This window comes from Salvelinus alpinus, chromosome 7, assembly GCF_045679555.1.
Source record: "Salvelinus alpinus chromosome 7, SLU_Salpinus.1, whole genome shotgun sequence".
Classification (NCBI taxonomy): Eukaryota; Metazoa; Chordata; class Actinopteri; order Salmoniformes; family Salmonidae; genus Salvelinus; species Salvelinus alpinus.
In genome coordinates, this window is record NC_092092.1 from 83209489 (window position 1) to 83237070 (window position 27582).

At 48.2% G+C, this 27582-nt stretch overlaps 1 protein-coding gene across 1 annotated transcript in view; it reads left to right on the forward strand.

The window, feature by feature from the left end:
- The window catches only part of LOC139581779 (tetraspanin-17), a 48561-nt gene that overhangs the window by 14273 nt on the left and 6706 nt on the right, over positions 1–27582 (forward strand). Inside the window, exons 2-7 of the mRNA XM_071411937.1 lie at positions 1602–1652; positions 11890–12036; positions 16096–16266; positions 19532–19657; positions 19800–19847; positions 26967–27083. Coding sequence (XP_071268038.1) covers positions 1602–1652; positions 11890–12036; positions 16096–16266; positions 19532–19657; positions 19800–19847; positions 26967–27083 — 660 coding nt within the window. The remainder of the gene's footprint in view (positions 1–1601; positions 1653–11889; positions 12037–16095; positions 16267–19531; positions 19658–19799; positions 19848–26966; positions 27084–27582) is intronic.

Genomic DNA, 27582 nt, shown 5'->3' on the forward strand with positions numbered 1-27582 from the left:
TACTGTACTGTATTGAACTGTACTGAACTCTACTCTACTGTATTGAACTCTACTGTACTGTATTGAACTGTACTGAACTCTCACTCTACTGTATTGAACTGTACTGTACTCTACTGTATTGAACTGTACTGAACTCTACTGTATTGAACTGTACTGAACTCTACTCTACTGTATTGAACTCTACTCTACTGTACTGTATTGAACTGTACTGAACTATACTGTACTGTACTGTATTGAACTGTACTGAACTCTACTCTACTGTATTGAACTCTACTGTACTGTATTGAACTGTACTGAACTATACTCTACTGTACTGTATTGACCTGTACTGAACTCTACTGTATTGAACTGTACTGAACTATACTCTACTGTATCGAACTGTACTGAACTCTACTCTACTTGACTATACTGTTCTTTGAATAAACCTATTTTTCTCCCCCTGATTTTCTTTGGGGTCTGTGTTACTGAAGACACCCCTTCAAATTAGTGTATTTGTCTATTTCAGCCACACCCGTTGCTGACAAGTGTATAAAATCGAGCACACAGCCATGCCATCTCCATAGACAAACATTGGCTGTAGAATGGCCTTACTAAATAGCTCAGTAACTTTCAACATTGCATCATCATAGGATGCCACCTTTCCAACAAGTCAGTTCATAACATTTCTGCCCTGTTAGACCTGCCCCGGTCAACTGTAAGTGCTGTTATTGTGAAGTGCAAACATTTAGGAGCAACAACGGCTCAGCCGCTTAGTGGTAGGCCACATAACCTAACATAACAGGACCGCTGAAGCTTGTAGCGCGTAAAAATAGTCTGTCCTCAGTTGCAACACTCACTACAGAGTTCCAAACTGCCTCTGGAAGCAACGTCAGCACAATAACTGTTTGTCTGGAGCTTCATGAAATGGGTTTCCATGGCTGAGCAGCTACATACAAGCCTAAGATCACCATGCGCAATGCCAAGTGTCGGCTAGTGGTGTAAAACTCGCCGCAATTGGACTATGGAGTGATGAATCACGCCTCACCATCTGACAATCCGACGGACGAATTTGAGTTTGGCAGATTCCAGGAGAACGTTACCTGCCGAACATACAATGACATTCTAGACGACTTTGTGGCAACTGTTTGTGCAAGGCCCTTTCCTGTTTCAGCATAATAATGCCTCTGTGCACAAAGCGAGGTCCGTACAGAAATGTTTTTGTGGAAGAACTTGACTGGCCTGCACAGAGCCCTGACCTCAACCCCATCAAACACCTTTGGGATGAATTGGAACGCCAACTGCGAAGGCCGGCCTAATCGCCCAACATCAGTGCCTGACCTCACTAATGCTCTTGTGGCTGATTTGGAAGCAAGTCCCCACAGCAATGTTCCAACTTCTAGTGGAAAGCCTTCCCAGAAGAGTGGAGGCTGTTATAGCAGCAAAGTGGGGACCATTAATAACTCCATATTAATGCCCATGATTTTGTAATGAAATGTTTGACGAGCAGGTGTCCACATACTCTTGCTAATGTAGTGTATGTGTGTACAGTGAGTTTACTATGATGGAATACGCCTAGTGTTTGTATGTCATCTGACCTTCTGTTTGTGTGTTTTATTCCACAGCTACTGGGAGCAGCCTTCCTGGGCATAGGACTGTGGGCATGGGCCGAGAAGGTGAGACACATTTATTAATCAAATATTTTCATTACATTTTTTTCTGGTATTCGGATAGTCCGAATTCTAAACAAAATAACTATAAAAAATAGCGAACATGCTGCTTTTCTCTGGTTGTTTGGCTAACAGCAAAAACTGATCATGGCTTTTCTGGTGAATATTTTGCCTTGATCTGTGTCAGGTATTGTTGAAACTCTCTTATGTGAGCATCTGTAAATGCTATTTGCATTGGGGGAATAGCATGCTGATGTCAGGGTAGCCTGGAGGGATAAATACATACTGATGTCAGGGTAGCCTGGAGGGATAAATACATACTGATGTCAGGGTAGACTGGAGGGATAAATACATACTGATGTCAGGGTAGCCTGGAAGGATAAATACATACTGATGTCAGGGTAGCCTGGAGGGATAAATACATACTGATGTCAGGGTAGCCTGGAGGGATAAATGCATGCTGATGTCAGGGTAGACTGGAGGGATAAATACATACTGATGTCAGGGTAGCCTGGAAGGATAAATACATACTGATGTCAGGGTAGCCTGGAGGGATAAATACATACTGATGTCAGGGTAGCCTGGAGGGATAAATACATACTGATGTCAGGGTAGCCTGGAGGGATAAATACATGCTGATGTCAGGGTAGACTGGAGGGATAAATACATACTGATGTCAGGGTAGCCTGGAAGGATAAATACATACTGATGTCAGGGTAGCCTGGAGGGATAAATACATACTGATGTCAGGGTAGCCTGGAGGGATAAATACATGCTGATGTCAGGGTAGCCTGGAGGGATAAATACATACTGATGTCAGGGTAGCCTGGAAGGATAAATACATACTGATGTCAGGGTAGCCTGGAGGGATAAATACATACTGATGTCAGGGTAGCCTGGAGGACCTCTCTTGAGCTCAGCACTGTGACTTTACCCTGACCGCCCTCAATAATAAAGAACCTTGTTAGCTAACAGCTACGGCTGGCTAAACAGAAAAATTCAAATTTTGCATTTACATTACAATGACATTACTTTTAAAATATGGGGAATTGTCATTGTGTGCACCGGACCCTTACACAACAACCAATACCACCACCCACTGCCACAATGAGAAACCATATGCTTTACATTAGAAATTTATTTGAGAGGCAGCTATCACCATCAGACATTATTTATGTCTTTGTATCTAGGACGCGGTATGTCTGACCGCAGATAACTACAGATTAGATGACATATTTTAATGTCAGTTTGGGTAATAACGTTGTGGATTCTCGCTTTCTTTGTCCCTCTGTCTCTAACCTCTCTTTCTCTTTCTGTCTGTCTACCTCTACCTTCATCTCTCGCTCTCTCAATCTTCTCCCTATCTCCTGCCATCTACCCACCCCCCCTCTCTTCTCCCTCTTTCTACACCCCCCCCCTCTCTACACCCCCTCTCTCTTCTTTTCATTTTTTATTTATTTCACCTTTATTTAACCAGGTAGGCTAATTGAGAACAAGTTCTCATTTGCAACTGCGACCTGGCCAAGATAAAGCATAGCAATTCGATACATACAACAACACAGAGTTACACATGGAATAAACAAAACATACAGTCAATAATACAGTAGAAAAATAAGTCTATATACAATGTGAGCAAATAAGGTGAGATAAGGGAGATAAAGGCAAAAAAAAGGCCATGGTGGCGAAGTAAATACAATATAGCAAGTAAAACACTGGAATGGTAGATTTGCAGTGGAAGAATGTGCAAAGTAGAGATAGAAATAATGGGGTGCAAAGGAGCAAAATAAATAAATACAGTAGGGGAAGAGGTAGTTGTTTGGGCTAAATTATAGATGGGCCATGTACAGGAGCAGTAATCTGTGAGCTGCTCTGACAGCTGGTGCTTAAAGCTAGTGAGGGAGATAAGTGTTTCCAGCTTCAGAGATTTTTGCAGTTCGTTCCAGTCATTGGCAGCAGAGAACTGGAAGGAAAGACGACCAAAGTAGGAATTGGCTTTGGGGGTGACCAGTGAGATATACCTGCTGGAGCGCGTGCTACGAGTGGGTGCTGCTATGGTGACCAGTGAGCTGAGATAAGGCGGGGCTTTACCTAGCAGAGACTTGTAGATAACCTGTAGCCAGTGGGTTTGGCGACGAGTATGAAGCGAGGGCCAACCAACGATAGCGTACAGGTCGCAGTGGTGGGTAGTATATGGGGCTTTGGTGACAAAACTGATGGCACTGTGATCGACTGCATCCAGTTTGTTGAGTAGAGGCTTGGAGGCTATTTTGTAGATGACATCACCGAAGTCGAGGATCGGTAGGATGGTCAGTTTTACGAGGGTATGTTTGGCAGCATGAGTGAAGGATGCTTTGTTGCGATATAGGAAGCCGATTCTAGATTTAATTTTGGATTGGAGAAGTTTGATGTGAGTCTGGAAGGAGAGTTTACAGTCTAACCAGACACCTAGGTATTTGTAGTTGTCCACGTATTCTAAGTCAGAACCGTCCAGAGTAGTGATGCTGGACGGGCGGGCAGGTGTGGGCAGTGATCGGTTGAATAACATGCATTTAGTTTTACTTGCGTTTAAGAGCAGTTGGAGGCCACGGAAGGAGAGTTGTATGGCATTGAAGCTCGTCTGGAGGTTAGTTAACACAGTGTCCAAAGAGCGGCCAGAAGTATACAGAATGGTGTCGTCTGCGTAGAGGTGTATCAGAGAATCACCAGCAGCAAGAGCAACATCATTGATGTATACAGAGAAGCGAGTCGGCCCGAGGATTGAACCCTGTGGCACCCCCATAGAGACTCCCAGAGGTCCGGACAACAGGCCCTCCGATTTGACACACTGAACTCTATCAGAGAGGTAGTTGGTAAACCAGGCGAGGCAATCATTTGAGAAACCAAGGCTGTCGAGTCTGCCAATAAGAATGATGTGATTGACAGAGTCGAAAGCCTTGGCCAGGTCGATGAATACGGCTGCGCAGTAATGTCTCTTATCGATGGCGGTTATGATGTCGTTTAGGACCTTGAGCGTGGCTGAGGTGCACCCATGACCAGCTCTGAAACCAGATTGCATAGCGGAGAAGGTACGGTGGGATTCGAAATGGTCAGTAATCTGTTTGTTAACTTGGCTTTCGAAGACCTTAGAAAGACAGGGTAGGATAGATATAGTTCCATATCAGTTTGGGTCTAGATTGTCTCCCCCTTTGAAGAGGGGGATGACTGCGGCAGCTTTCCAATCTTTGAGGATCTCAGACGATACGAAAGAAAGGTTGAACAGGCTAGTAATAGGGGTTGCAACAATTTCGGCAGATATTTTAAGAAAGAGAGGGTCCAGATTGTCTAGCCCGGCTGATTTGTAGTGGTCCAGATTTTGCAGCTCTTTCAGAACATCAGAAATCTGGACTTGGGTGAAGGAGAAATGGGGAGGCTTGGGCGGGTTGCTGTGGAGGGTGCCGGGCAGTTGACCGGGGTAGGGGTAGCCAGGTGGAAAGCATGGCCTGCCGTAGAGAAATGCTTATTGAAATTCTCGATTATCGTGGATTTATCAGTGGTGACAGTGTTTCCTAGTCTCAGTGCAGTGGGCCGCTGGGAGGAGGTCATCTTACTCTCCATGGACTTTACAGTGTCCCAGAACTTTTTTGAGTTAGTACTACAGGATGCAAATGTTTGAAAAAGCTAGCCTTAGCTTTCCTAACTGCCTGTGTATATTTGTTCCTAACTTCCCTGAAAAGTTGCATATCACAGGGGCTATTCGATGCTAATGCAGAACGCCACTGGATGTTTTTGTGCTGGTCAAGGGCAGACAGGTCTGGAGTGAACCAAGGGCTATATCTGTTCATGGTTCTACAGTTCTTGAATGGGGCATGCTTATTTAAGATGGTGAGGAAGGCACTTTTAAAGAATAGCCAGGCATCATCTACTGACGGAATGAGGTCAATATCCTTCCAGGATACCCCGGCCAGGTCGATTAGAAAGGCCTGCTCGCAGAAGTGTTTTAGGGAGCGTTTGACAGTGATGAGGGGTGGTCGTTTGGTCGCAGACCCATTACGGATGCAGGCAATGAGGCAGTGATCGCTGAGATCTTGATTGAAAACAGCAGAGGTGTATTTGGAGGGCGAGTTAGTTAGGATGACATCTATGAGGGTGCCCGTGTTTACGGATTTGGAGTTGTACCTGGTAGGTTAATTGATAATTTGTGTGAGATTGAGGGCATCAAGCTTAGATTGTAGGATGGCCGGGGTGTTAAGCATGTCCCAGTTTAGGTCACCTAGTAGCACGAGCTCAGAAGATAGATGGGGGGCAATCAATTCACATATGGTATCGAGGGCACAGCTGGGAGCAGAGGGTGGTCTATAGCAAGCGGCAACAGTGAGAGACTTGTTTCTGGAAAGGTGAATTTTTAGAAGTAGAAGCTCGAATTGTTTGGGTACAGACCTGGATAGTAATACAGAACTCTGCAGGCTCTCTCTGCAGTAGATTGCAACACCGCACCCTTTGGCAGTTCTATCTTGGCGGAAAATGTTATAGTTTGCGATGGAGATTTCAGGGTTTTTGGTGGTTTTCCTAAACCAGGATTCAGACACGGGTAAGACATCCGGGTTGGCAGAGTGTGCTAAAGCAGTGAGTAAGACAAACTTAGAGAGGAGGCTTCTAAACCAAGGCTTTTACGGTTACAGAAGTCAACAAATGAGAGCACCTGGGGAGTCTGAGTGGGGCTAGGCACTGCAGGACCTGGATTAACCTCTACATCACCAGAGGAACAGAGGAGGAGTAGGATGAGGGTACGGCTAAAGGCTATAAGAACTGGCCGTCTAGCACGTTCGGAACAGAGAGTAAAAGGAGCAGGTTTCTGGACACGATAGCATAGATTCAAGGCATAGTGTACAGACAAAGGTAAGGTAGGATGTGAGTACATTGTAAGTAAACCTAGGCATTGAGTAATGATGAGAGAGATATAGTCTCTAGAGACGTTTAAACCAGGTGATGTTATCGTGTATGTAGGTGGTGAAACAACATGGTTGGTTAAGGCATATTGAGCAGGGCTCGAGGCTCTACAGTGAAATAAGACAGTAATCACTAACCAGGACACTAATGGACGAGGCATATTGATATTAGAGAGAGGCATGCGAGTCCAAGTGAACATATGGGTACAGTGAGTGGTTGGGCTGACTGGGGACACGGCGATTCAGACAGTTAGCAGGCCGATGCTAACAAGCTAACAGTTAGTAGGCCGGGGCTAAACAAGATAGCAGTTAGCAGACCGGGTTAGCAAGCAAGCAGTTAGCAGGGGCTAGCAGTTAGCAGACCGGGGAAGGCAAGCTAGCAGTTAGCAAACCGTGGCAGGCAAGCTAGCAGTTAGCAGACCGGGGCAGGCAAGCTAGCAGTTAGCAGACCGGGGCTAGCAAGTTAGCCTTTGGTGGACGTTGCGATGGAGGTAAGTCTGTTTTTGCCTCTTCGTGCGGTGACGTCGATAGACCAGTCGTGGAATTAGTAGGGTTCCAGGTAGCTCTAGGTAGCTAGCAGGCCTAGCAGGTTAGCAGAATGGGCCTTCAGCGGGCGTCGCGCCTGAAGGGCCTGTTGGAGTCCTCGTGCAGATTATGTCGGTATTCCAGTCATAGAGGATCGGCGGGGTTCCATGCCCCGTACCCGGCAGTAGAAGGGGACCGGATATTGTAGCTCAGGAGCCCCGGTGGTAGCACAGGAGCCCCGGCCGGGCTAGCTTCGGGCTAATTGGTACTTGCTCCGGGATGGAAACGCTAGCCAGGAGCGTTCACCCGTGATTGCTTTTAGCTAATTGCGAAGATCCAGATGAAAATGTTCAGAGTTTGCGGTAGTAGTCCGGGGATATGGAGAGAAATAGGTCCGTTATGCTCTGGTTTGAGTCACGTTGTACAAACTGGCGAGAGCTTTCCGAGCTAAAGGTTAGCTGATGACTGCTAGCAGTGGTTTGCTAACTGATAGCTGGTAGGTAGTTAGCTGGCTAGCTTCAGTTGAGGGATTCATAGAGTACATAGAAATACTTTAGAAAAAAAACAGATCCACACCACATTGGGTGAGGCGGGTTGCAGGAGAGTATTTAGAAGTTGAGGTTTAGGAAAATATTTTTAAAAGATATCCGAAGAAAAATATGTAAAAAGATATATACAAGGGACAGGACAATGACGTCTGACTGCTACGCCATCTTCTCATCTTCTCTCTCTCTCTACACCCCCCCTCTCGCTACACCCCCCCTCTCTCTACGCCCCCCTCTCTCTTATCCCTCTCTCTACGCCCCCCTCTCTCTTATCCCTCTCGCTACACCCCCCCTCTCTTCTCCCTTTCGCTACACCCCCCCTCTCTTTCTTCTCCCTCTCTCTACACCCTCCCTCTCTCTTTCTTCTCCCTCTCGCTACACCCCCCTCTCTTTCTTCTCCCTCTCGCTACACCCCCCCTCTCTCTCTTCTTCCTCTCGCTACCCCCCTCTCTCTCTTCTCCCTCTCGCTACACCCCCCTCTCTCTCTTCTCCCTCTCACTACACCACCCCCCTCTCTCTCTTCTCCCTCTCGCTACACCACCCCCTTCTCTCTCTTCTCCCTTTCGCTACACCCCCCCTCTCTTTCTTCTCCCTCTCTCTACACCCTCCCTCTCTCTTTCTTCTCCCTCTCGCTACACCCCCCTCTCTTTCTTCTCCCTCTCGCTACACCCCCCCTCTCTCTCTTCTTCCTCTCGCTACCCCCCTCTCTCTCTTCTCCCTCTCGCTACACCCCCCTCTCTCTCTTCTCCCTCTCACTACACCACCCCCCTCTCTCTCTTCTCCCTCTCGCTACACCACCCCCTTCTCTCTCTTCTCCCTCTCGCTACACCACCCCCCCTCTCTCTCTTCTCCCTCTCGCTACACCCCCCCTCTCTCTTCTCCCTCTCGCTACACCCCCCTCTCTCTCTTCTCCCTCTCGCTACACCCCCCTCTCTCTCTTCTCCCTCTCGCTACACCCCCCTCTCTCTCTTCTCCCTCTCGCTACACCACCCCCCTCTCTCTCTTCTCCCTCTCGCTACACCCCCCCCTCTCTCTCTTCTCCCTCTCGCTACACCCCCCCCCCTCTCTCTCTTCTCCCTCTCGCTACACCCCCCCCCCCTCTCTCTCTTCTCCCTCTCGCTACACCCCCCCCCCTCTCTCTCTTCTCCCTCTCGCTACACCCCCCCTCTCTCTCTTCTCCCTCTCGCTACACCCCCCCCTCTCTCTCTTCTCCCTCTCGCTACACCCCCCCCTCTCTCTCTTCTCCCTCTCGCTACACCCCCCCTCTCTCTCTTCTCCCTCTCGCTACACCCCCCCTCTCTCTCTTCTCCCTCTCGCTACACCCCCCCTCTCTCTCTTCTCCCTCTCGCTACACCCCCCCTCTCTCTCTTCTCCCTCTCGCTACACCCCCCCTCTCTCTCTTCTCCCTCTCGCTACACCCCCCCTCTCTCTCTTCTCCCTCTCGCTACACCCCCCCCTCTCTCTCTTCTCCCTCTCGCTACACCCCCCCCTCTCTCTCTTCTCCCTCTCGCTACACCCCCCCCTCTCTCTCTTCTCCCTCTCGCTACACCCCCCCCCCCCTCTCTCTCTTCTCCCTCTCGCTACACCCCCCCCCCTCTCTCTCTTCTCCCTCTCGCTACACCCCCCCTCTCTCTCTTCTCCCTCTCGCTACACCCCCCCTCTCTCTCTTCTCCCTCTCGCTACACCCCCCCTCTCTCTCTTCTCCCTCTCGCTACACCCCCCCTCTCTCTCTTCTCCCTCTCGCTACACCCCCCCTCTCTCTCTTCTCCCTCTCGCTACACCCCCCCTCTCTCTCTTCTCCCTCTCGCTACACCCCCCCTCTCTCTCTTCTCCCTCTCGCTACACCCCCCCTCTCTCTCTTCTCCCTCTCGCTACACCCCCCCTCTCTCTCTTCTCCCTCTCGCTACACCACCCCCCTCTCTCTCTTCTCCCTCTCGCTACACCCCCCCCCCCCTCTCTCTTCTCCCTCTCGCTACACCTCCCTCTCTCTCCCCTCCCTCCCTCTATCTACACCCCCTTCTCTCTCTTGGTGTCCATCCCAATAAACTGAAGGTCAGGTAGTAGATGTTGTTCTATGATGTGTTGAAGGTGGATACATTCAGAACCTCATTACAGGTTAACGATTCCTAAATGGTCAATTATGTCATTAATTAGCTGGAAATGGACCAGTCAAGATCCTAATTGCCAATGCCAATACCAATGTGGAAACTGTCTGCTGTTTTGTAATGCTTTGTAGGCTAGGCTTAATTTTCTCAGATAATAGACTGGTTTGTAAAGGACTGGTCACGGTACAATGTAAATAAGTGATAGGATTAATGATCAGTGTAGGTTACGCTAATGACTGGCGTTAGCTCTCAGAGGCTACTAGCCTGTTGATTTCTTTCTGGATTACACAACACCTGAGAAGGCTACAGAATGGAGAAACTAGAGCTCTGAATTCCACCAGAAGACATATTCCAATGTCAATCAATCAATCAAATGTATTTATAAAGCCCTTTTTAAAATCAGCTGATGTCACAAAGTGCTGTACAGAAACCCAGCCTAAAACTCCAAGCAGCAAAATTTCCCTAGGAAGGCCAGAACCTAGATAGAGACCTAGAGAGGAACCAGGCTCTGAGGGGTGGTCAGTCCTCTTCTGGCTGTGCCGGGTGGAGATTAAAACAGAACATGGCCAAGATGTTCAAACGTTCATAGATGACCAGCAGGGTCAAATAATAATAATCACAGTGGTTGTAGAGGGTGCAACAGGTCAGCACCTCAGGAGTAAATGTCAGTTGGCTTTTCATAGCCGATCATTAAGAGTTGGAGACAGCAGGTGCGGTAGAGAGAGAGAGTCGAAAACAGCAGGTCCGGGACAAGGTAGCACGTCCGGTGAACAGGTCAGGGTTCCATAGCCGCAGGCAGAACAGTTGAAACTGGAGCAGCAGCACGACCAGGTGGACTGGGGACAGCAAGGAGTCGTCAGGCCAGGTAGTCCTGAGGCATGGTCCTAGGGCTCAGGTCCCCCCAAAAAGAGCAAGAGAGAATGAGAAAGAGAGGGAGCATACTTAAATTCACACAAGACACCGGATAAGACAGGAGAAATACTCCAGAAATAACCGACTGACCCTTGCCCTCTGACACAAACTATTGCAGCATAAATTCGGGGGAAAGAGAAAGGATGTCTTCAGGGGAGAATGTGAATTGGGCTGCTAGAGACTGAGTGAGAGAGGAAGTCACCTGAAGTCGACCAGTACCCAGCCACAGGGTGTTAGAGGGGGAAGCAGGGTGTTAGAGGGGGAAGCAGGGTGTTAGAGGGGGAAGCAGGGTGTTAGAGGGGGAAGCAGGGTGTTAGAGGGGGAAGCAGGGTGTTAGAGGGGGAAGCAGGGTGTTAGAGGGGGAAGCAGGGTGTTAGAGGGGGAAGCAGGGTGTTAGAGGGGGAAGCAGGGTGTTAGAGGGGGAAGCAGGGTGTTAGAGGGGGGAAGCAGGGTGTTAGAGGGGGAAGCAGGGTGTGAGGGGAAGCAGGGTGTGAGGGGAAGCAGGGTGTGAGGGGAAGCAGGGTGTGAGGGGAAGCAGGGTGTGAGGGGAAGCAGGGTGTGAGGGGAAGCAGGGTGTGAGGGGAAGCAGGGTGTTAGAGGGGGAAGCAGGGTGTTAGAGGGGGAAGCAGGGTGTTTGAAGGGGGAAGCAGGGTGTTTGAAGGGGGAAGCAGGGTGTTTGAAGGGGGAAGCAGGGTGTTAGAGGGGGAAGCAGGGTGTTAGAGGGGGAAGCAGGGTGTTAGAGGGGGAAGCAGGGTGTGAGGGGAAGCAGGGGGAGGGCTGTCTGTCTGTGTTTATTGTCCTGGAAGGGAAAGGCAGTGGAATGCCTGGCGTCTCTCTGACAGTAAGGTCTGTTGTTGTATTGGCTTTTTATATCATGCCAAAGATGACGTTGCACAACACTGCTTTCTTACAGAACTATCACCGCCATTTCTTACTTTTTACTTTTGGGTTTTTACTCTTTCAGTGGTCAAAAAAAACGTCTATATATATGTAATAACACCTTGGTCCTCCTGTCCTCCAGGGGGTGTCCTGTCCAACATGGCGTCCAACATGGCGTCCATAACAGACCTGGGAGGTTAGGGTGCTGTCTGTCTATACATCTGTAATAACACCTTGGTCCTCCTGTCCTCCAGGGGGTGCTGTCCAACATGGCGTCCATAACAGACCTGGGAGGTTAGGGTGCTGTCTGTCTATACATCTGTAATCACACCTTGGTCCTCCTGTCCTCCAGGGGGTGCTGTCCAACATGGCGTACATAACAGACCTGGGAGGCTTCGACCCCGTGTGGCTGTTCATCGTAGTGGGAGGAGTCATGTTCATCCTGGGATTCGCTGGCTGCATCGGAGCACTACGAGAAAACACCTCGTTGCTCAAATTTGTGAGTTTGACTTAAATATGTTTAATTCCTCCTTAGAGAGTTCAACTCTTTCTTTCTCACATAGTTCTACTTAGTTGAATCTCTCTGTGGGGTGGTAATAATGTGTGCCTTGGACGATAACATATTGCACCTTGTGTGGTTAATTTCTACCTTCTGCTCTGCTATCCACACCTTTGGGTTTGCAGTTCAGTAATTCACACCTTTAGGTCTTCATTTAGGTATTATTTAGAGGAGGGAAGAGGAGAGGGAGGGACATGCTAGTTTGATTCACAAAAATAACTCTGTCTTCGGGAAGTGATGGCTCCTGGCTGGCCAGCCTACAGAAGAGGGGAAAGGGAAGTGATGGCTCCTGGCTGGCCAGCCTACAGAAGAGGAGAAAGGGAAGTGATGGCTCCTGGCTGGCCAGCCTACAGAAGAGGAGAAAGGGAAGTGATGGCTCCTGGCTGGCCAGCCTACAGAGGAGGAGAAAGGGAAGTGATGGCTCCTGGCTGGCCAGCCTACAGAAGAGGGGAAAGGGAAGTGATGGCTCCTGGCTGGCCAGCCTACAGAGGAGGAGAAAGGGAAGTGATGGCTCCTGGCTGGCCAGCCTACAGAGGAGGAGAAAGGGAAGTGATGGCTCCTGGCTGGCCAGCCTACAGAAGAGGAGAAAGGGAAGTGATGGCTCCTGGCTGGCCAGCCTACAGAAGAGGGGAAAGGGAAGTGATGGCTCCTGGCTGGCCAGCCTACAGAAGAGGAGAAAGGGAAGTGATGGCTCCTGGCTGGATCTACAGTACTACAGAGCTGATGTGGCTTTTTGGTCTGTGAGAGACTTTATGACCCTCTATGCATTAACGTAACCTGCTGTTTCCTCAACTTTTACAGTAAGTGGATGAAACACAAGAGGCCTGGGGCATCTCAACGCTGCTTCCAGTCAGTCAGTCAGTCAGTCAGGCCTGGGGCATCTCAACGCTGCTTCCAGTCAGTCAGTCAGTCAGTCAGTCAGGCCTGGGGCATCTCAACGCTGCTTCCAGTCAGTCAGTCAGTCAGTCAGTCAGTCAGGCCTGGGGCATCTCAACGCTGCTTCCAGTCAGTCAGTCAGGCCTGGGGCATCTCAACGCTGCTTCCAGTCAGTCAGTCAGGCCTGGGGCATCTCAACGCTGCTTCCAGTCAGTCAGTCAGGCCTGGGGCATCTCAACGCTGCTTCCAGTCAGTCAGTCAGTCAGTCAGTCAGGCCTGGGGCATCTCAACGCTGCTTCTAGTCAGTCAGTCAGTCAGGCCTGGGGCATCTCAACGCTGCTTCTAGTCAGTCAGTCAGGCCTGGGGCATCTCAACGCTGCTTTCAGTCAGTCAGTCAGTCAGGCCTGGGGCATCTCAACGCTGCTTCCAGTCAGTCAGTCAGGCATGGGGCATCTCAACGCTGCTTCCAGTCAGTCAGTCAGGCCTGGGGCTTCTCAACGCTGCTTCCAGTCAGTCAGTCAGGCCTGGGGCATCTCAACGCTGCTTCCAGTCAGTCAGTCAGTCAGTCAGTCAGTCAGTCAGGCCTGGGGCATCTCAACGCTGCTTCTAGTCAGTCAGTCAGTCAGGCCTGGGGCATCTCAACGCTGCTTCTAGTCAGTCAGTCAGGCCTGGGGCATCTCAACGCTGCTTTCAGTCAGTCAGTCAGTCAGGCCTGGGGCATCTCAACGCTGCTTCCAGTCAGTCAGTCAGGCCTGGGGCATCTCAACGCTGCTTCCAGTCAGTCAGTCAGGCCTGGGGCTTCTCAACGCTGCTTCCAGTCAGTCAGTCAGGCCTGGGGCATCTCAACACTGCTTCCAGTCAGTCAGTCAGTCAGTCAGGCCTGGGGCATCTCAACGCTGCTTCCAGTCAGTCAGTCAGTCAGTCAGTCAGGCCTGGGGCATCTCAACGCTGCTTCCAGTCAGTCAGTCAGTCAGTCAGGCCTGGGGCATCTCAACGCTGCTTCCAGTCAGTCAGTCAGGCCTGGGGCATCTCAACGCTGCTTCCAGTCAGTCAGTCAGGCCTGGGGCATCTCAACGCTGCTTCCAGTCAGTCAGTCAGTCAGTCAGTCAGGCCTGGGGCATCTCAACGCTGCTTCTAGTCAGTCAGTCAGTCAGGCCTGGGGCATCTCAACGCTGCTTCTAGTCAGTCAGTCAGGCCTGGGGCATCTCAACGCTGCTTTCAGTCAGTCAGTCAGTCAGGCCTGGGGCATCTCAACGCTGCTTCCAGTCAGTCAGTCAGGCCTGGGGCATCTCAACGCTGCTTCCAGTCAGTCAGTCAGGCCTGGGGCTTCTCAACGCTGCTTCCAGTCAGTCAGTCAGGCCTGGGGCATCTCAACACTGCTTCCAGTCAGTCAGTCAGTCAGGCCTGGGGCATCTCAACGCTGCTTCCAGTCAGTCAGTCAGTCAGGCCTGGGGCATCTCAACACTGCTTCCAGTCAGTCAGTCAGTCAGGCCTGGGGCATCTCAACGCTGCTTCCAGTCAGTCAGTCAGGCCTGGGGCATCTCAACGCTGCTTCCAGTCAGTCAGTCAGGCCTGGGGCATCTCAACGCTGCTTCCAGTCAGTCAGTCAGGCCTGGGGCATCTCAACGCTGCTTCCAGTCAGTCAGTCAGGCCTGGGGCATCTCAACGCTGCTTCCAGTCAGTCAGTCAGGCCTGGGACATCTCAACGCTGCTTCCAGTCAGTCAGTCAGGCCTGGGGCATCTCAACGCTGCTTCCAGTCAGTCAGTCAGGCCTGGGGCATCTCAACGCTGCTTCTAGTCAGTCAGTCAGGCCTGGGGCATCTCAACGCTGCTTCCAGTCAGTCAGTCAGGCCTGGGGCATCTCAACGTTGCTTCCAGTCAGTCAGTCAGGCCTGGGGCATCTCAACGCTGCTTCCAGTCAGTCAGTTAGGCCTGGGGCATCTCAACGCTGCTTCCAGTCAGTCAGTTAGGCCTGGGGCATCTCAACGCTGCTTCCAGTCAGTCAGTCAGGCCTGGGGCATCTCAACGCTGCTTCCAGTCAGTCAGTTAGGCCTGGGGCATCTCAACGCTGCTTCCAGTCAGTCAGTCAGTCAGGCCTGGGGCATCTCAACGCTGCTTCCAGTCAGTCAGTTAGGCCTGGGGCATCTCAACGCTGCTTCTAGTCAGTCAGTCAGGCCTGGGGCATCTCAACGCTGCTTCCAGTCAGTCAGTCAGGCCTGGGGCATCTCAACGCTGCTTCCAGTCAGTCAGTTAGGCCTGGGGCATCTCAACGCTGCTTCCAGTCAGTCAGTCAGGCCTGGGGCATCTCAACGCTGCTTCCAGTCAGTCAGTCAGGCCTGGGGCATCTCAACACTGCTTCCAGTCAGTCAGTCAGGCCTGGGGCATCTCAACGCTGCTTCCAGTCAGTCAGTCAGGCCTGGGGCATCTCAACGCTGCTTCCAGTCAGTCAGTCAGGCCTGGGGCATCTCAACGCTGCTTCCAGTCAGTCAGTCAGGCCTGGGGCATCTCAACGCTGCTTCTAGTCAGTCAGTTAGGCCTGGGGCATCTCAACGCTGCTCCCAGCCAGTCAGCCAGTCAGTCAGGCCTGGGGCATCTCAACGCTGCTCCCAGCCAGTCAGCCAGTCAGTCAGGCCTGGGGCATCTCAACTCTGCCCTTGGGTCAGCCAGTCAGTCAGTCTACAAATGTACCTATTTCCGGGACAACATAGCTAATACGTAGATGTGCTGTTTAAGTTTACAGACATAGAGCTGTAGAGGTGAAATGTTTGTATGTTCTATTTTATCACATGTTCTAATATTCTCTCTGTATTCTAGTTCTCAGTGTTCCTGGGTCTGATCTTCTTCTTGGAGCTGACAGCAGGCATCCTGTTCTGATGTTCTCTCTCTCTGTTCCTGGGTCTGATCTTCTTCTTGGAGCTGACAGCAGGCATCCTGTTCTGATGTTCTCTCTCTGTGTTCTAGGTCTCAGTGTTCCTGGGTCTGATCTTCTTCTTGGAGCTGACAGCAGGCATCCTGTTCTGATGTTCTCTCTCTGTGTTCCAGTTCTCTGTGTTCCTGGGTCTGATCTTCTTCTTGGAGCTGACAGCAGGCATCCTGTTCTGATGTTCTCTCTCTGTGTTCCAGTTCTCAGTGTTCCTGGGTCTGATCTTCTTCTTGGAGCTGACAGCAGGCATCCTGGCCTTTGTGTTTAAAGACTGGATTAAAGACCAGCTCAACTTCTTCATCAACAACAACGTCAAGGCTTACCGCGACGACATCGACCTGCAGAACCTCATAGACTTCACACAGGAATATGTGAGTAGTACTAGATGTTATAGAGTTAACACAGGGATATGTGAGTAGTACTAGATGTTATATAGTTAACACAGGAATATGTCAGTAGTACTAGATGGTATAGAGTCAACACAGGAATATGTCAGTAGTACTAGATGGTATAGAGTCAACACAGGAATATGTCAGTAGTACTAGATGTTATATAGTGAACACAGGAATATGTGAGTAGTACTAGATGTTATATAGTGAACACAGGAATATGTCAGTAGTACTAGATGTTATATAGTGAACACAGGGATATGTGAGTAGTACTAGATGTTATATAGTGAACACAGGGATATGTGAGTAGTACTAGATGTTATATAGTGAACACAGGAATATGTCAGTAGTACTAGATGGTATATAGTGAACACAGGGATATGTCAGTAGTACTAGATGTTATATAGTGAACACAGGGATATGTGAGTAGTACTAGATGTTATATAGTGAACACAGGGATATGTGAGTAGTACTAGATGTTATATAGTGAACACAGGGATATGTCAGTAGTACTAGATGTTAAATAGTGAACACAGGAATATGTGAGTAGTACTAGATGTTATATAGTTAACACAGGGATATGTGATAGGAAAAGTAATAGGTGAAACCCAGTCAATGAAACAATTGGATCAGTGGGTGTCCGTTGTGTGGTGATGTCTTTAATGGGACAGCGGCTGTCTAATCTATTCTGCCATTTATCTTTTTGCGTATATGTCTGATAACTGTACTGTACAGGAAGCATGTCAAATCAAGTCAAACTGTATTTGTCACCTGCGCCAAATACAACAAGTGTAGACCTTACTGTAAAACGCTGAATACAACAAGTGTAGACCTAATTTGTACATGTAGGTGGGGGTGAAGTGACTATGCATAAATAATAAACCAGATGGGGGGGTGGGTTCAGTCAATGTAATAGTCCGGAGGTCATTTGAATAATTGTTCAGCAGTCTTATTGGCTTGGGGTTAGAAGCTGTCTTGCACCTTTTAGCTGGACTGTACAGGAAACAAAAAAATATATATATTTTTAACTAGGCAAGTCAATTCAGAACAAATTCTTATTTACAATGACGGCTTACACCCGGCCAAACCCGGACGATGCTGGGCCAATTGTGCGCCGCCCTATGGGACTCCCAATCACGGCCGGATGTGATGCAGCCTGGATTTGAACCAGCTGCTGCAGTGACGCCTCTTGCACTGAGATGCAGTGTCTTAGACCACTGCGCTACTCGGGAGCCCAACATGTCTTGTACCTTTAACTGTACTGTACAGGCAACATGTCTTGTACCTTTAACTGTACTGTACAGGCAACATGTCTTGTACCTTTAAATGTACTGTACAGGCAACATGTCTTGTACCTTTAACTGTACTGTACAGGCAACATGTCTTGTACCTTTAAATGTACTGTACAGGCAACATGTCCTGTACCTTTAAATGTACTGTACAGGCAACATGTCTTGTACCTTTAACTGTACTGTACAGGCAACATGTCTTGTACCTTTAAATGTACTGTACAGGCAACATGTCCTGTACCTTTAAATGTACTGTACAGGCAACATGTCTCGTACCTTTAAATGTACTGTACAGGCAACATGTCCTGTACCTTTAACTGTACTGTACAGGCAACATGTCTTGTACCTTTAACTGTACTGTACAGGCAACATGTCTTGTACCTTTAACTGTACTGTACTGGCAACATATCCTGTACCTTTAAATGTACTGTACAGGCAACATGTCTTGTACCTTTAAATGTACTGTACTGGCAACATATCCTGTACCTTTAAATGTACTGTACAGGCAACATGTCTTGTACCTTTAACTGTACTGTACAGGCAACATGTCTTGTACCTTTAAATGTACTGTACAGGCAACATGTCTTGTACCTTTAACTGTACTTTACAGGCAACATGTCTCGTACCTTTAACTGTACTGTACAGGCAACATGTCTTGTACCTTTAACTGTACTGTACAGGCAACATGTCTTGTACCTTTAAATGTACTGTACAGGCAACATGTCCTGTACCTTTAACTGTACTGTACAGGCAACATGTCTTGTACCTTTAATTGTACTGTACAGGCAACATGTCTTGTACCTTTAAATGTACTGTACAGGCAACATGTCTTGTACCTTTAACTGTACTGTACAGGCAACATGTCTCGTACCTTTAACTGTACTGCACTGGCAACATATCCTGTACCTTTAAATGTACTGTACAGGCAACATGTCTTGCACCTTTAAATGTACTGTACTGGCAACATATCCTGTACCTTTAAATGTACTGTACAGGCAACATGTCTTGTACCTTTAACTGTACTGTACAGGCAACATGTCTTGTACCTTTAAATGTACTGTACAGGCAACATGTCTTGTACCTTTAACTGTACTGTACAGGCAACATGTCTCGTACCTTTAACTGTACTGTACAGGCAACATGTCTTGTACCTTTAACTGTACTGTACAGGCAACATGTCTCGTACCTTTAAATGTACTGTACAGGCAACATGTCCTGTACCTTTAAATGTACTGTACAGGCAACATGTCTCGTACCTTTAAATGTACTGTACAGGCAACATGTCTTGTACCTTTAACTGTACTGTACAGGCAACATGTCTTGTACCTTTAACTGTACTGCACTGGCAACATATCCTGTACCTTTAAATGTACTGTACAGGCAACATGTCTTGCACCTTTAAATGTACTGTACTGGCAACATATCCTGTACCTTTAAATGTACTGTACAGGCAACATGTCCTGTACCTTTAAATGTACTGTACAGGCAACATGTCTTGTACCTTTAACTGTACTGTACTGGCAGCTAGTGCCTTAACCCTGATTGGATAACTGGACAAATACTGAAGCCAACCACAGCCAGCCTCTTTATCATAGCAGACTTGGTTGTAGTAAGACTTTATAAATGCTCAAAGATGCTTATAACATGTAATAAAGCCTTATACCTGTGTGTGTGTGTGTGTGTGTGTGTGTGTGTGTGTGTGTGTGTGTGTTCGTGTGTGTGTGTGTGTGTGTGTGTGTGTGTTCGTGTGTGTGTGTGTGTGTGTGTGTGTGTGTGTGTGTTCGTGTTCGTGTTCGTGTTCGTGTTCGTGTTCGTGTGTGTGTGTGTGTGTGTGTGTGTGTGTGTGTGTGTGTGTGTGTGTGTGTGTGTGTGTGTGTGTGTGTGTGTGTGTGTGTGTGTGTGTGTGTGTGTGTGTGTGTGTGTGTGTGTTCGTGTTCGTGTTCGTGTTCGTGTTCTAGTGGTCGTGCTGTGGAGCCCACGGTCCTAATGACTGGAACCTGAATATCTACTTCAACTGCACGGAGTTTAACCCCAGTAGAGAGCGCTGTGGCGTCCCCTTCTCCTGCTGCGTCAAAGACCCTGCCGTAAGATGACCTTACTGGGCTATAGAACTACATTATAAACCTCAGACTTCATTCAGTTTAACACATGAACATATTCTACAGACCCTAGTGGAAGACCCACATTCTTCTATTCTCATGATAGTTTTGCTTTCATTCGTTTCAGGAAGACGTCCTTAACACACAGTGTGGCTACGACGTCAGACTTCAAGGGGTTGGTATTTCTCTTGTGTATTTCCAATCAGACACAATCAGTCTTTAAAATCATGCTGGCCATTATCCAGAGAGAGAGAGGCGGCGGACATTTCAACCTTTCCTCTGAACATCTAGCCAGGCATGGTAGTTAGGGGTTAAGTAGCTAGCTAGCTAGCGTTCGGGCTCCTCTCCTCTGTCCTCCTCTCTTCCTAGCTAGCTAGCGTTCAGGCTCCTCTCCTCTGTCCTCCTCTCTTCCTAGCTAGCTAGCGTTCAGGCTCCTCTCCTCTGTCCTCCTCTCTTCCCAGCTAGCTAGCGTTCAGGCTCCTCTCCTCTGTCCTCCTCTCTTCCTAGCTAGCTAGCATTCAGGCTCCTCTCCTCTGTCCTCCTCTCTTCCTAGCTAGCTAGCGTTCAAGATCCTCTCCTCTGTCCTCCTCTCTTCCCAGCTAGCTAGCGTTCAGGCTCCTCACCTCTGTCCTCCTTTCTTCCTAGCTAGCTAGCGTTCAGGCTCCTCTCCTCTGTCCTCCTTTCTTCCTAGCTAGCTAGCGTTCAGGCTCCTCTTCTCTGTCCTCCTCTCTTCTTAGCTAGCTAGCATTCAGGCTCCTCTCCTCTGTCCTCCTCTCTTCCTAGCTAGCTATCGTTCAGGCTCCTCTCCTCTGTCCTCCTCTCTTCCTAGCTAGCTAGCGTTCAGGCTCCTCTCCTCTGTCCTCCTCTCTTCCTAGCTAGCTAGCGTTCAGGCTCCTCTCCTCTGTCCTCCTCTCTTCCTAGCTAGCTAGTGTTCAGGCTCCTCTCCTCCTGTCTTCCTAGCTAGCTAGTGTTCAGGCTCCTCTCCTCTGTCCTCCTCTCTTCCTAGCTAGCTAGCGTTCAGGCCCCTCTCCTCTGTCCTCCTCTCTTCCTAGCTAGCTAGTGTTCAGGCTCCTCACCTCTGTCCTCTCTTCCTAGCTAGCTAGCGTTCAGGCTCCTCTCCTCTGTCCTCCTCTCTTCCTAGCTAGCTAGCGTTCAGGCTCCTCTCCTCTGTCCTCCTCTCTTCCTAGCTAGCTAGCGTTCAGGCTCCTCTCCTCTGTTCTCCTCTCTTCCTAGCTAGCTAACGTTCAGGCTCCTCTCCTCTGTCCTCCTCTCTTCCTAGCTAGCTAGTGTTCAGGCGCCTCTCCTCTGTCCTCCTCTCTTCCTAGCTAGCTAGCGTTCAGGCTCCTCTCCTCTGTCCTCCTCTCTTCCTAGCTAGCTAGCGTTCAGGCGCCTCTCTTCTGTCCTCCTCTCTTCCTAGCTAGCTAGCGGTCAGGCTCCTCTCCTCTGTCCTCCTGTCTTCCTTAATAACAGTGTGTTTCTCTAACAGTGCTGATTAGACTCCAGTTATAGCCCAGGGAAGCCTCACAGCACTACGCTCTCCTGGGAAGCCTCACAGCACTACACTCTATAATTGGGGATTCAGTGGGTTATGCCTCCCTCGTGTGTGTGTGGGGGTGTGTGTGTGGGTGGGGTTGGGTGTGTGCACTCATACAGCTCTCAACCAGAGCACTGTTGCTATGCGTACTGTTGCTATGCGTACTGTTGCTATGCGTACTGTTGCTATGCGTACTGTTGCTATGCGTACTGTTGCTATGCGTACTGTTATGTAGCGACACCTCCCCCCATTTGATAGTTTTCTAAGGTTTGTAGGCTGCACAGGCTTGTAGGCTTTGCTGTGAAAATCTATTGAAACAAGCTGTGAGCTGTACTTTGTTTGTGGAGTGTTTCGGGGTGGGGGGGGCGGAGAGAGGAAGAGAATAGCAGAGATCAAGAAAGTAAACACAAACTGAAATGGAATTTGCTCTAGGGTAAGTTCACTGTCACCATCGGAAACATTTCATTGGACGCCCAGGGATTCCGTTACCTCCCATTGGTGGAGAGTTGGTTTCCAGGTTTTAGCTTTGGAACAAGGGAATCCTTGGTGGAGTGGAGTGTCTCTGTTGAGAGACAAAGACAGGCTTTGTGGGGGAGAGCCTCTTTGTTGCTGGAACTGAACAGGACCTTCAGTAGACTTTCATATGGGAACGGAACAAAAGACGCAGCTTAACACAGTGTGAACACACACAGCTTCATCCACAGTGTAAACACACACACACAGCTTCATCCACAGTGTAAACACACACACACACACAGCTTCATCCACAGTGTGAACACACACACACAGCTTCATCCACAGTGTAAACACACACACACACACACAGCTTCATCCACAGTGTAAACACACACACACACACAGCTTCATCCACAGTGTAAACACACACACACACAGCTTCATCCACAGTGTAAACACACACACACAGTTTCATCCACAGTGTAAACACACACACACACAGCTTCATCCACAGTGTAAACACACACACACACACAGCTTCATCCAGAGTGTACACACACACACAGCTTCATCCAGAGTGTACACACACACACAGCTTCATCCACAGTGTACACACACACACACACACACACACACACACACACACACACACACACACACACACACACACACACACACACAGCTTCATCCACAGTGTACACACACACACACACACAGCTTCATCCACAGTGTACACACACACACACACAGCTTCATCCAGTGTACACACACACACACACAGCTTCATCCAGTGTACACACACACACGCACAGCTTCATCCAGTGTACACACACACACACACAGCTTCATCCACAGTGTAAACACACACACACAGCTTCATCCACAGTGTAAACACACACACACAGCTTCATCCACAGTGTAAACACACACACACAGTTTCATCCACAGTGTAAACACACACACACACAGCTTCATCCACAGTGTAAACACACACACACACACAGCTTCATCCAGAGTGTACACACACACACAGCTTCATCCAGAGTGTACACACACAGCTTCATCCACAGTGTACACACACACACACACACACACACACACACACACACACACACACACACACACACACACACACACACACACACACACACACACACACACACACACACACACACACACACACACAGCTTCATCCACAGTGTACACACACACACACACACACACACAGCTTCATCCACAGTGTACACACACACACACACACAGCTTCATCCACAGTGTACACACACACACACACAGCTTCATCCAGTGTACACACACACACACACAGCTTCATCCAGTGTACACACACACACACACAGCTTCATCCAGTGTACACACACACACACACAGCTTCATCCACAGTGTACACACACACACACAGCTTCATCCACAGTGTACACACACACACACAGCTTCATCCACAGTGTACACACACACACAGCTTCATCCACAGTGTACACACACACACAGCTTCATCCACAGTGTACACACACACACACAGCTTCATCCAGTGTACACACACACATAGCTTCATCCACAGTGTACACACACACACACAGCTTCATCCACAGTGTACACACACTTTACAGTGTAAACACAGTGTACACACACTAGGGCTGTCCCCGACCAACCAAAATCATGGTCGACCGAGAGTCGTCTGTTCTTTTTCCATATTGAGTCACAGCCATCTGATGCTTTAAGCGAACTGTTTCAAAAAAAATGACAGCGAGTGACTGTGACTAGCGGTATGGAAGTATGAAGGTAGTTTTGTGCCTGACCATAATATTTTTTTATACTTAAAATAGTTCCTTAGATAATTTAGCTATTTGAATTAGAATCTAAGTTAGTCTCTCGATTTAAACTGTCAACATTTCCTCCTCTTTCCAACTGTCGTTTGATGTTCCGGCAGCTAAACCGCGAGATGTTCCAGCGGCTAAACCGCTAGTTGTTCCGGAGGCTAAACCGCTAGATGTTCCGGAAGCTAAACCGCTAGATGTTCCGGAAGCTAAACCGCTAGATGTTCCGGAAGCTAAACCGCTAGATGTTCCGGAGGCTAAACCGCTAGATGTTCCGGAGGCTAAACCGCTAGATGTTCCGGAAGCTAAACCGCTAGATGTTCCGGAAGCTAAACCGCTAGATGTTGCGGAGGCTAAACCGCTAGATGTTCCGGCGGCTAAACCGCTAGATGTTCCGGCGGCTAAACCGCTAGATGTTCCGGAGGCTAAACCGCTAGATGTTCCGGAAGCTAAACCGCTAGATGTTGCGGAAGCTAGATGTTCCGGAAGTTAAACCGCTAGATGTTCCGGAGGCTAAACCGCTAGATGTTCCGGAGGCTAAACCGCTAGATGTTCCGGAGGCTAAACCGCTAGATGTTCCGGAGGCTAAACCGCTAGATGTTCCGGAGGCTAAACCGCTAGATGTTCCGGAGGCTAAACCGCTAGATGTTTCGGAGGCTAAACCGCTAGATGTTTCGGAGGCTAAACCGCTAGATGTTCCGGAAGCTAAACCGCTAGATGTTCCGGAGGCTAAACCGCTAGATGTTCCGGAAGCTAGATGTTCCGGAAGCTAAACCGCTAGATGTTCCGGCGGCTAAACCGCTAGATGTTCCGGCGGCTAAACCGCTAGATGTTCCGGAAGCTAGATGTTCCGGAAGCTAAACCGCTAGATGTTTCGGAGGCTAAACCGCTAGATGTTCCGGAAGCTAAACCGCTAGATGTTCCGGAGGCTAAACCGCTAGATGTTCCGGAAGCTAAACCGCTAGATGTTGCGGAAGCTAGATGTTCCGGAAGTTAAACCGCTAGATGTTCCGGAGGCTAAACCGCTAGATGTTCCGGAGGCTAAACCGCTAGATGTTCCGGAGGCTAAACCGCTAGATGTTCCGGAGGCTAAACCGCTAGATGTTCCGGAGGCTAAACCGGTAGATGTTCCGGAGGCTAAACCGCTAGATGTTCCGGAGGCTAAACCGCTAGATGTTCCGGAGGCTAAACCGCTAGATGTTCCGGAGGCTAAACCGCTAGATGTTCCGGAGGCTAAACCGCTAGATGTTCCGGAGGCTAAACCGCTAGATGTTCCGGAGGCTAAACCGCTAGATGTTCCGGAGGCTAAACCGCTAGATGTTCCGGAGGCTAAACCGCTAGATGTTCCGGAGGCTAAACCGCGAGATGTTCCGGAGGCTAAACCGCTAGATGTTCCGGAAGCTAAACCGCTAGATGTTCCGGAGGCTAAACCGCTAGATGTTCCGGAAGCTAAACCGCTAGATGTTCCGGAGGCTAAACCGCTAGATGTTCCGGAGGCTAAACCGCTAGATGTTCCGGAGGCTAAACAGCTAGATGTTCCGGAAGCTAAACCGCTAGATGTTCCGGAGGCTAAACCGCTAGATGTTCCGGAAGCTAAACCGCTAGATGTTCCGGAAGCTAAACCGCTAGATGTTCCGGAGGCTAAACCGCTAGATGTTCCGGAAGCTAAACCGCTAGATGTTCCGGAAGCTAAACCGCGAGATGTTCCGGAGGCTAAACCGCGAGAGGTTCCGGAGGCTAAACCGCTAGATGTTGCGGAAGCTAAACCGTGAGATGTTCCGGAAGCTAAACCGCTAGATGTTCCAGAAGCTAAACCGCTAGATGTTCCGGAAGCTAAACCGCGAGATGTGCATGGGGTGTAGAAGCACTAGGCTACAGGCTATGGCACTTGATCTTTCAACTATTTTATACAATGCCATGTTTTCCCTTTCTTGCTAGTTAATAAATGTCTTGTTTTAAACGAGGTTGGATGTGTCTGACTATTCATGAATTAGTCAACAAGGTTGCTCTGGCTCTGTGGCCTATAATGGGCTAATGTTGTTGTCAAATGAACAATGCGCCAATCCTCTCCAACCTGGTATGGTATAATAAGATACGGAATATTTTCTTAATTTATGGATTAATCAATGCTGATAAATAGGCTATGGACAATTTTGTTTAGACTTTTAATGATTGTCAATTTCATACTATGGCCAAGCTGTCTCTCTCCTCTCCATACTTTCCTTGTCAATTCATTATCTTATAGCCTACTTTCGGAAAGGTAGGCCATGTTTTTTTTTTTTAAATACGTTTTAAAGAAATTAGAAATATTTGCTCTTGTGTCTGACATACGCTGGTGGCTGTATTGACTGGAACTTTTGCAGGGGATGTGGTGTGTGAGAGTTCGCTGATTCTCTTTATAGGCCTATTTGTCCATTCACAAGGTTTCCTAAAGTAGCCTGTCTGGACTCTCTCTAATAAGAATCATGTGTTTATGTCATGATTTAATCTGGTTAAAAGGCCTGTTTTCAGTATCTTTAGGCTACGTTACTAAGGACAAATTAGGCATATATCTTTACTCTGTCATGCGCTAATATTATGTCTGTAGGAAAATGCGATAGATCCTCTCCAACCTGGCATTTCTTAATTCGTTATAACCTGAGTAATAATAATGAAATCGCATGATAAAAACAAAGTGTAATAGCTTGTTTCAAATAGGTTTTATTAAGAAGCATATCCATGTAAATAAGTGTATTAACAGAATTGTAACGTCCCCTTTTTGTTTTACACTGGGCTTTATAGGTCTAAGACAACAGTAACATACATTTAAACAAAATGGACACATTTTATTTATTTTTTATTTAACCTTTATTTAACTAGGTAAGTCAGTTAATTAAGAACAAATTCTTATTTACAATGACTGCCTAGGAACAGTTCCTATCTCAGAACGACAGATTTTTACCTTGTCAGCACAGGGATTCGATCTAGTAACCTTTTGGTTACTGGCCCAACGCTCTAACCACTAGGCTACCTGCCGCCCCATACCAAAAATACATGAAAAGGGAACGAAAAGGAGAAACCAGTAACCAAATGGCACCCTATTCCCTTTTATAGTGCACTTCTTTCAACTAGGTCCCATAGGAGACAGGGTTCCATCTGGGATACATCTGGTATTTGTTATCCTTCGTGTTCTATCAGTCGTAGTCAATGGCCAGTGGTCTGGTTTGGTTTGGTTTGGCTTTGTTTGGTTTGGTTTGGCTTTGTTTGGTTTGGTTTGGCTTGGTCTGGTTTGGCTTGGTTTGGTCTGGTTTGGTTTGGCTTGGTTTGGTTTGGTCTGGTTTGGTTTGGTTTGGCTTGGTCTGGTTTGGCTTGGCTTGGTTTGGCTTGGTTTGGTCTGGTTTGGCTAACTCAATGGTAAAAAGGGTTTTCTCCAAACTGTTGGTTGGAGAAACACTGTATTTAAAACATGTATCCAATTTCCCCCTCCCAGGAGTTGGAGCAGCAGAAGTACATCTACACTAAGGGTTGCGTGGGCCAGTTTGAGAGGTGGCTTCAGGACAACCTGATCATTGTAGCCGGGATCTTTGTGGGCGTTGCACTTTTACAGGTAAGGAGGACTCCCAGAGACATTTATTTAACACATGTATATTTAAAGAGTCAGCTTTTGCATGAATCAGATAAATAATGTCTGCATTTGACGTCACCATCATGGCTGGAAGTCAGGGTTTCCGTTAGCCGCCATTTACCGACTTTTGGCCCCAAAATAATGATATGAAAAGCAGATAAATAAAACTGTTGCCGGCCAAAATTACCCGACCAAAAGAAATCCCCAAATAATGCTTTTTATTATTTGATGGAAATGCCAGTCGATGGAAATACATTTGACCATCATGCTTATTAGTCTATAGGTTAATATGCATAATTTATTGGAATTAAATTGGCCTGTGTTGTATTTTTGTTATCTTGTATATTATTTGTTGACTTGTCCTTTTACTGGGTGAGTTTGCTGATTCTCTCTATAGGCCAATACAGTGCATTCAGAAAGTATTCAGACCTCTTGACTTTTTCCACATTTTGTTACGTTACAGATTTATTCTAAAATGGAT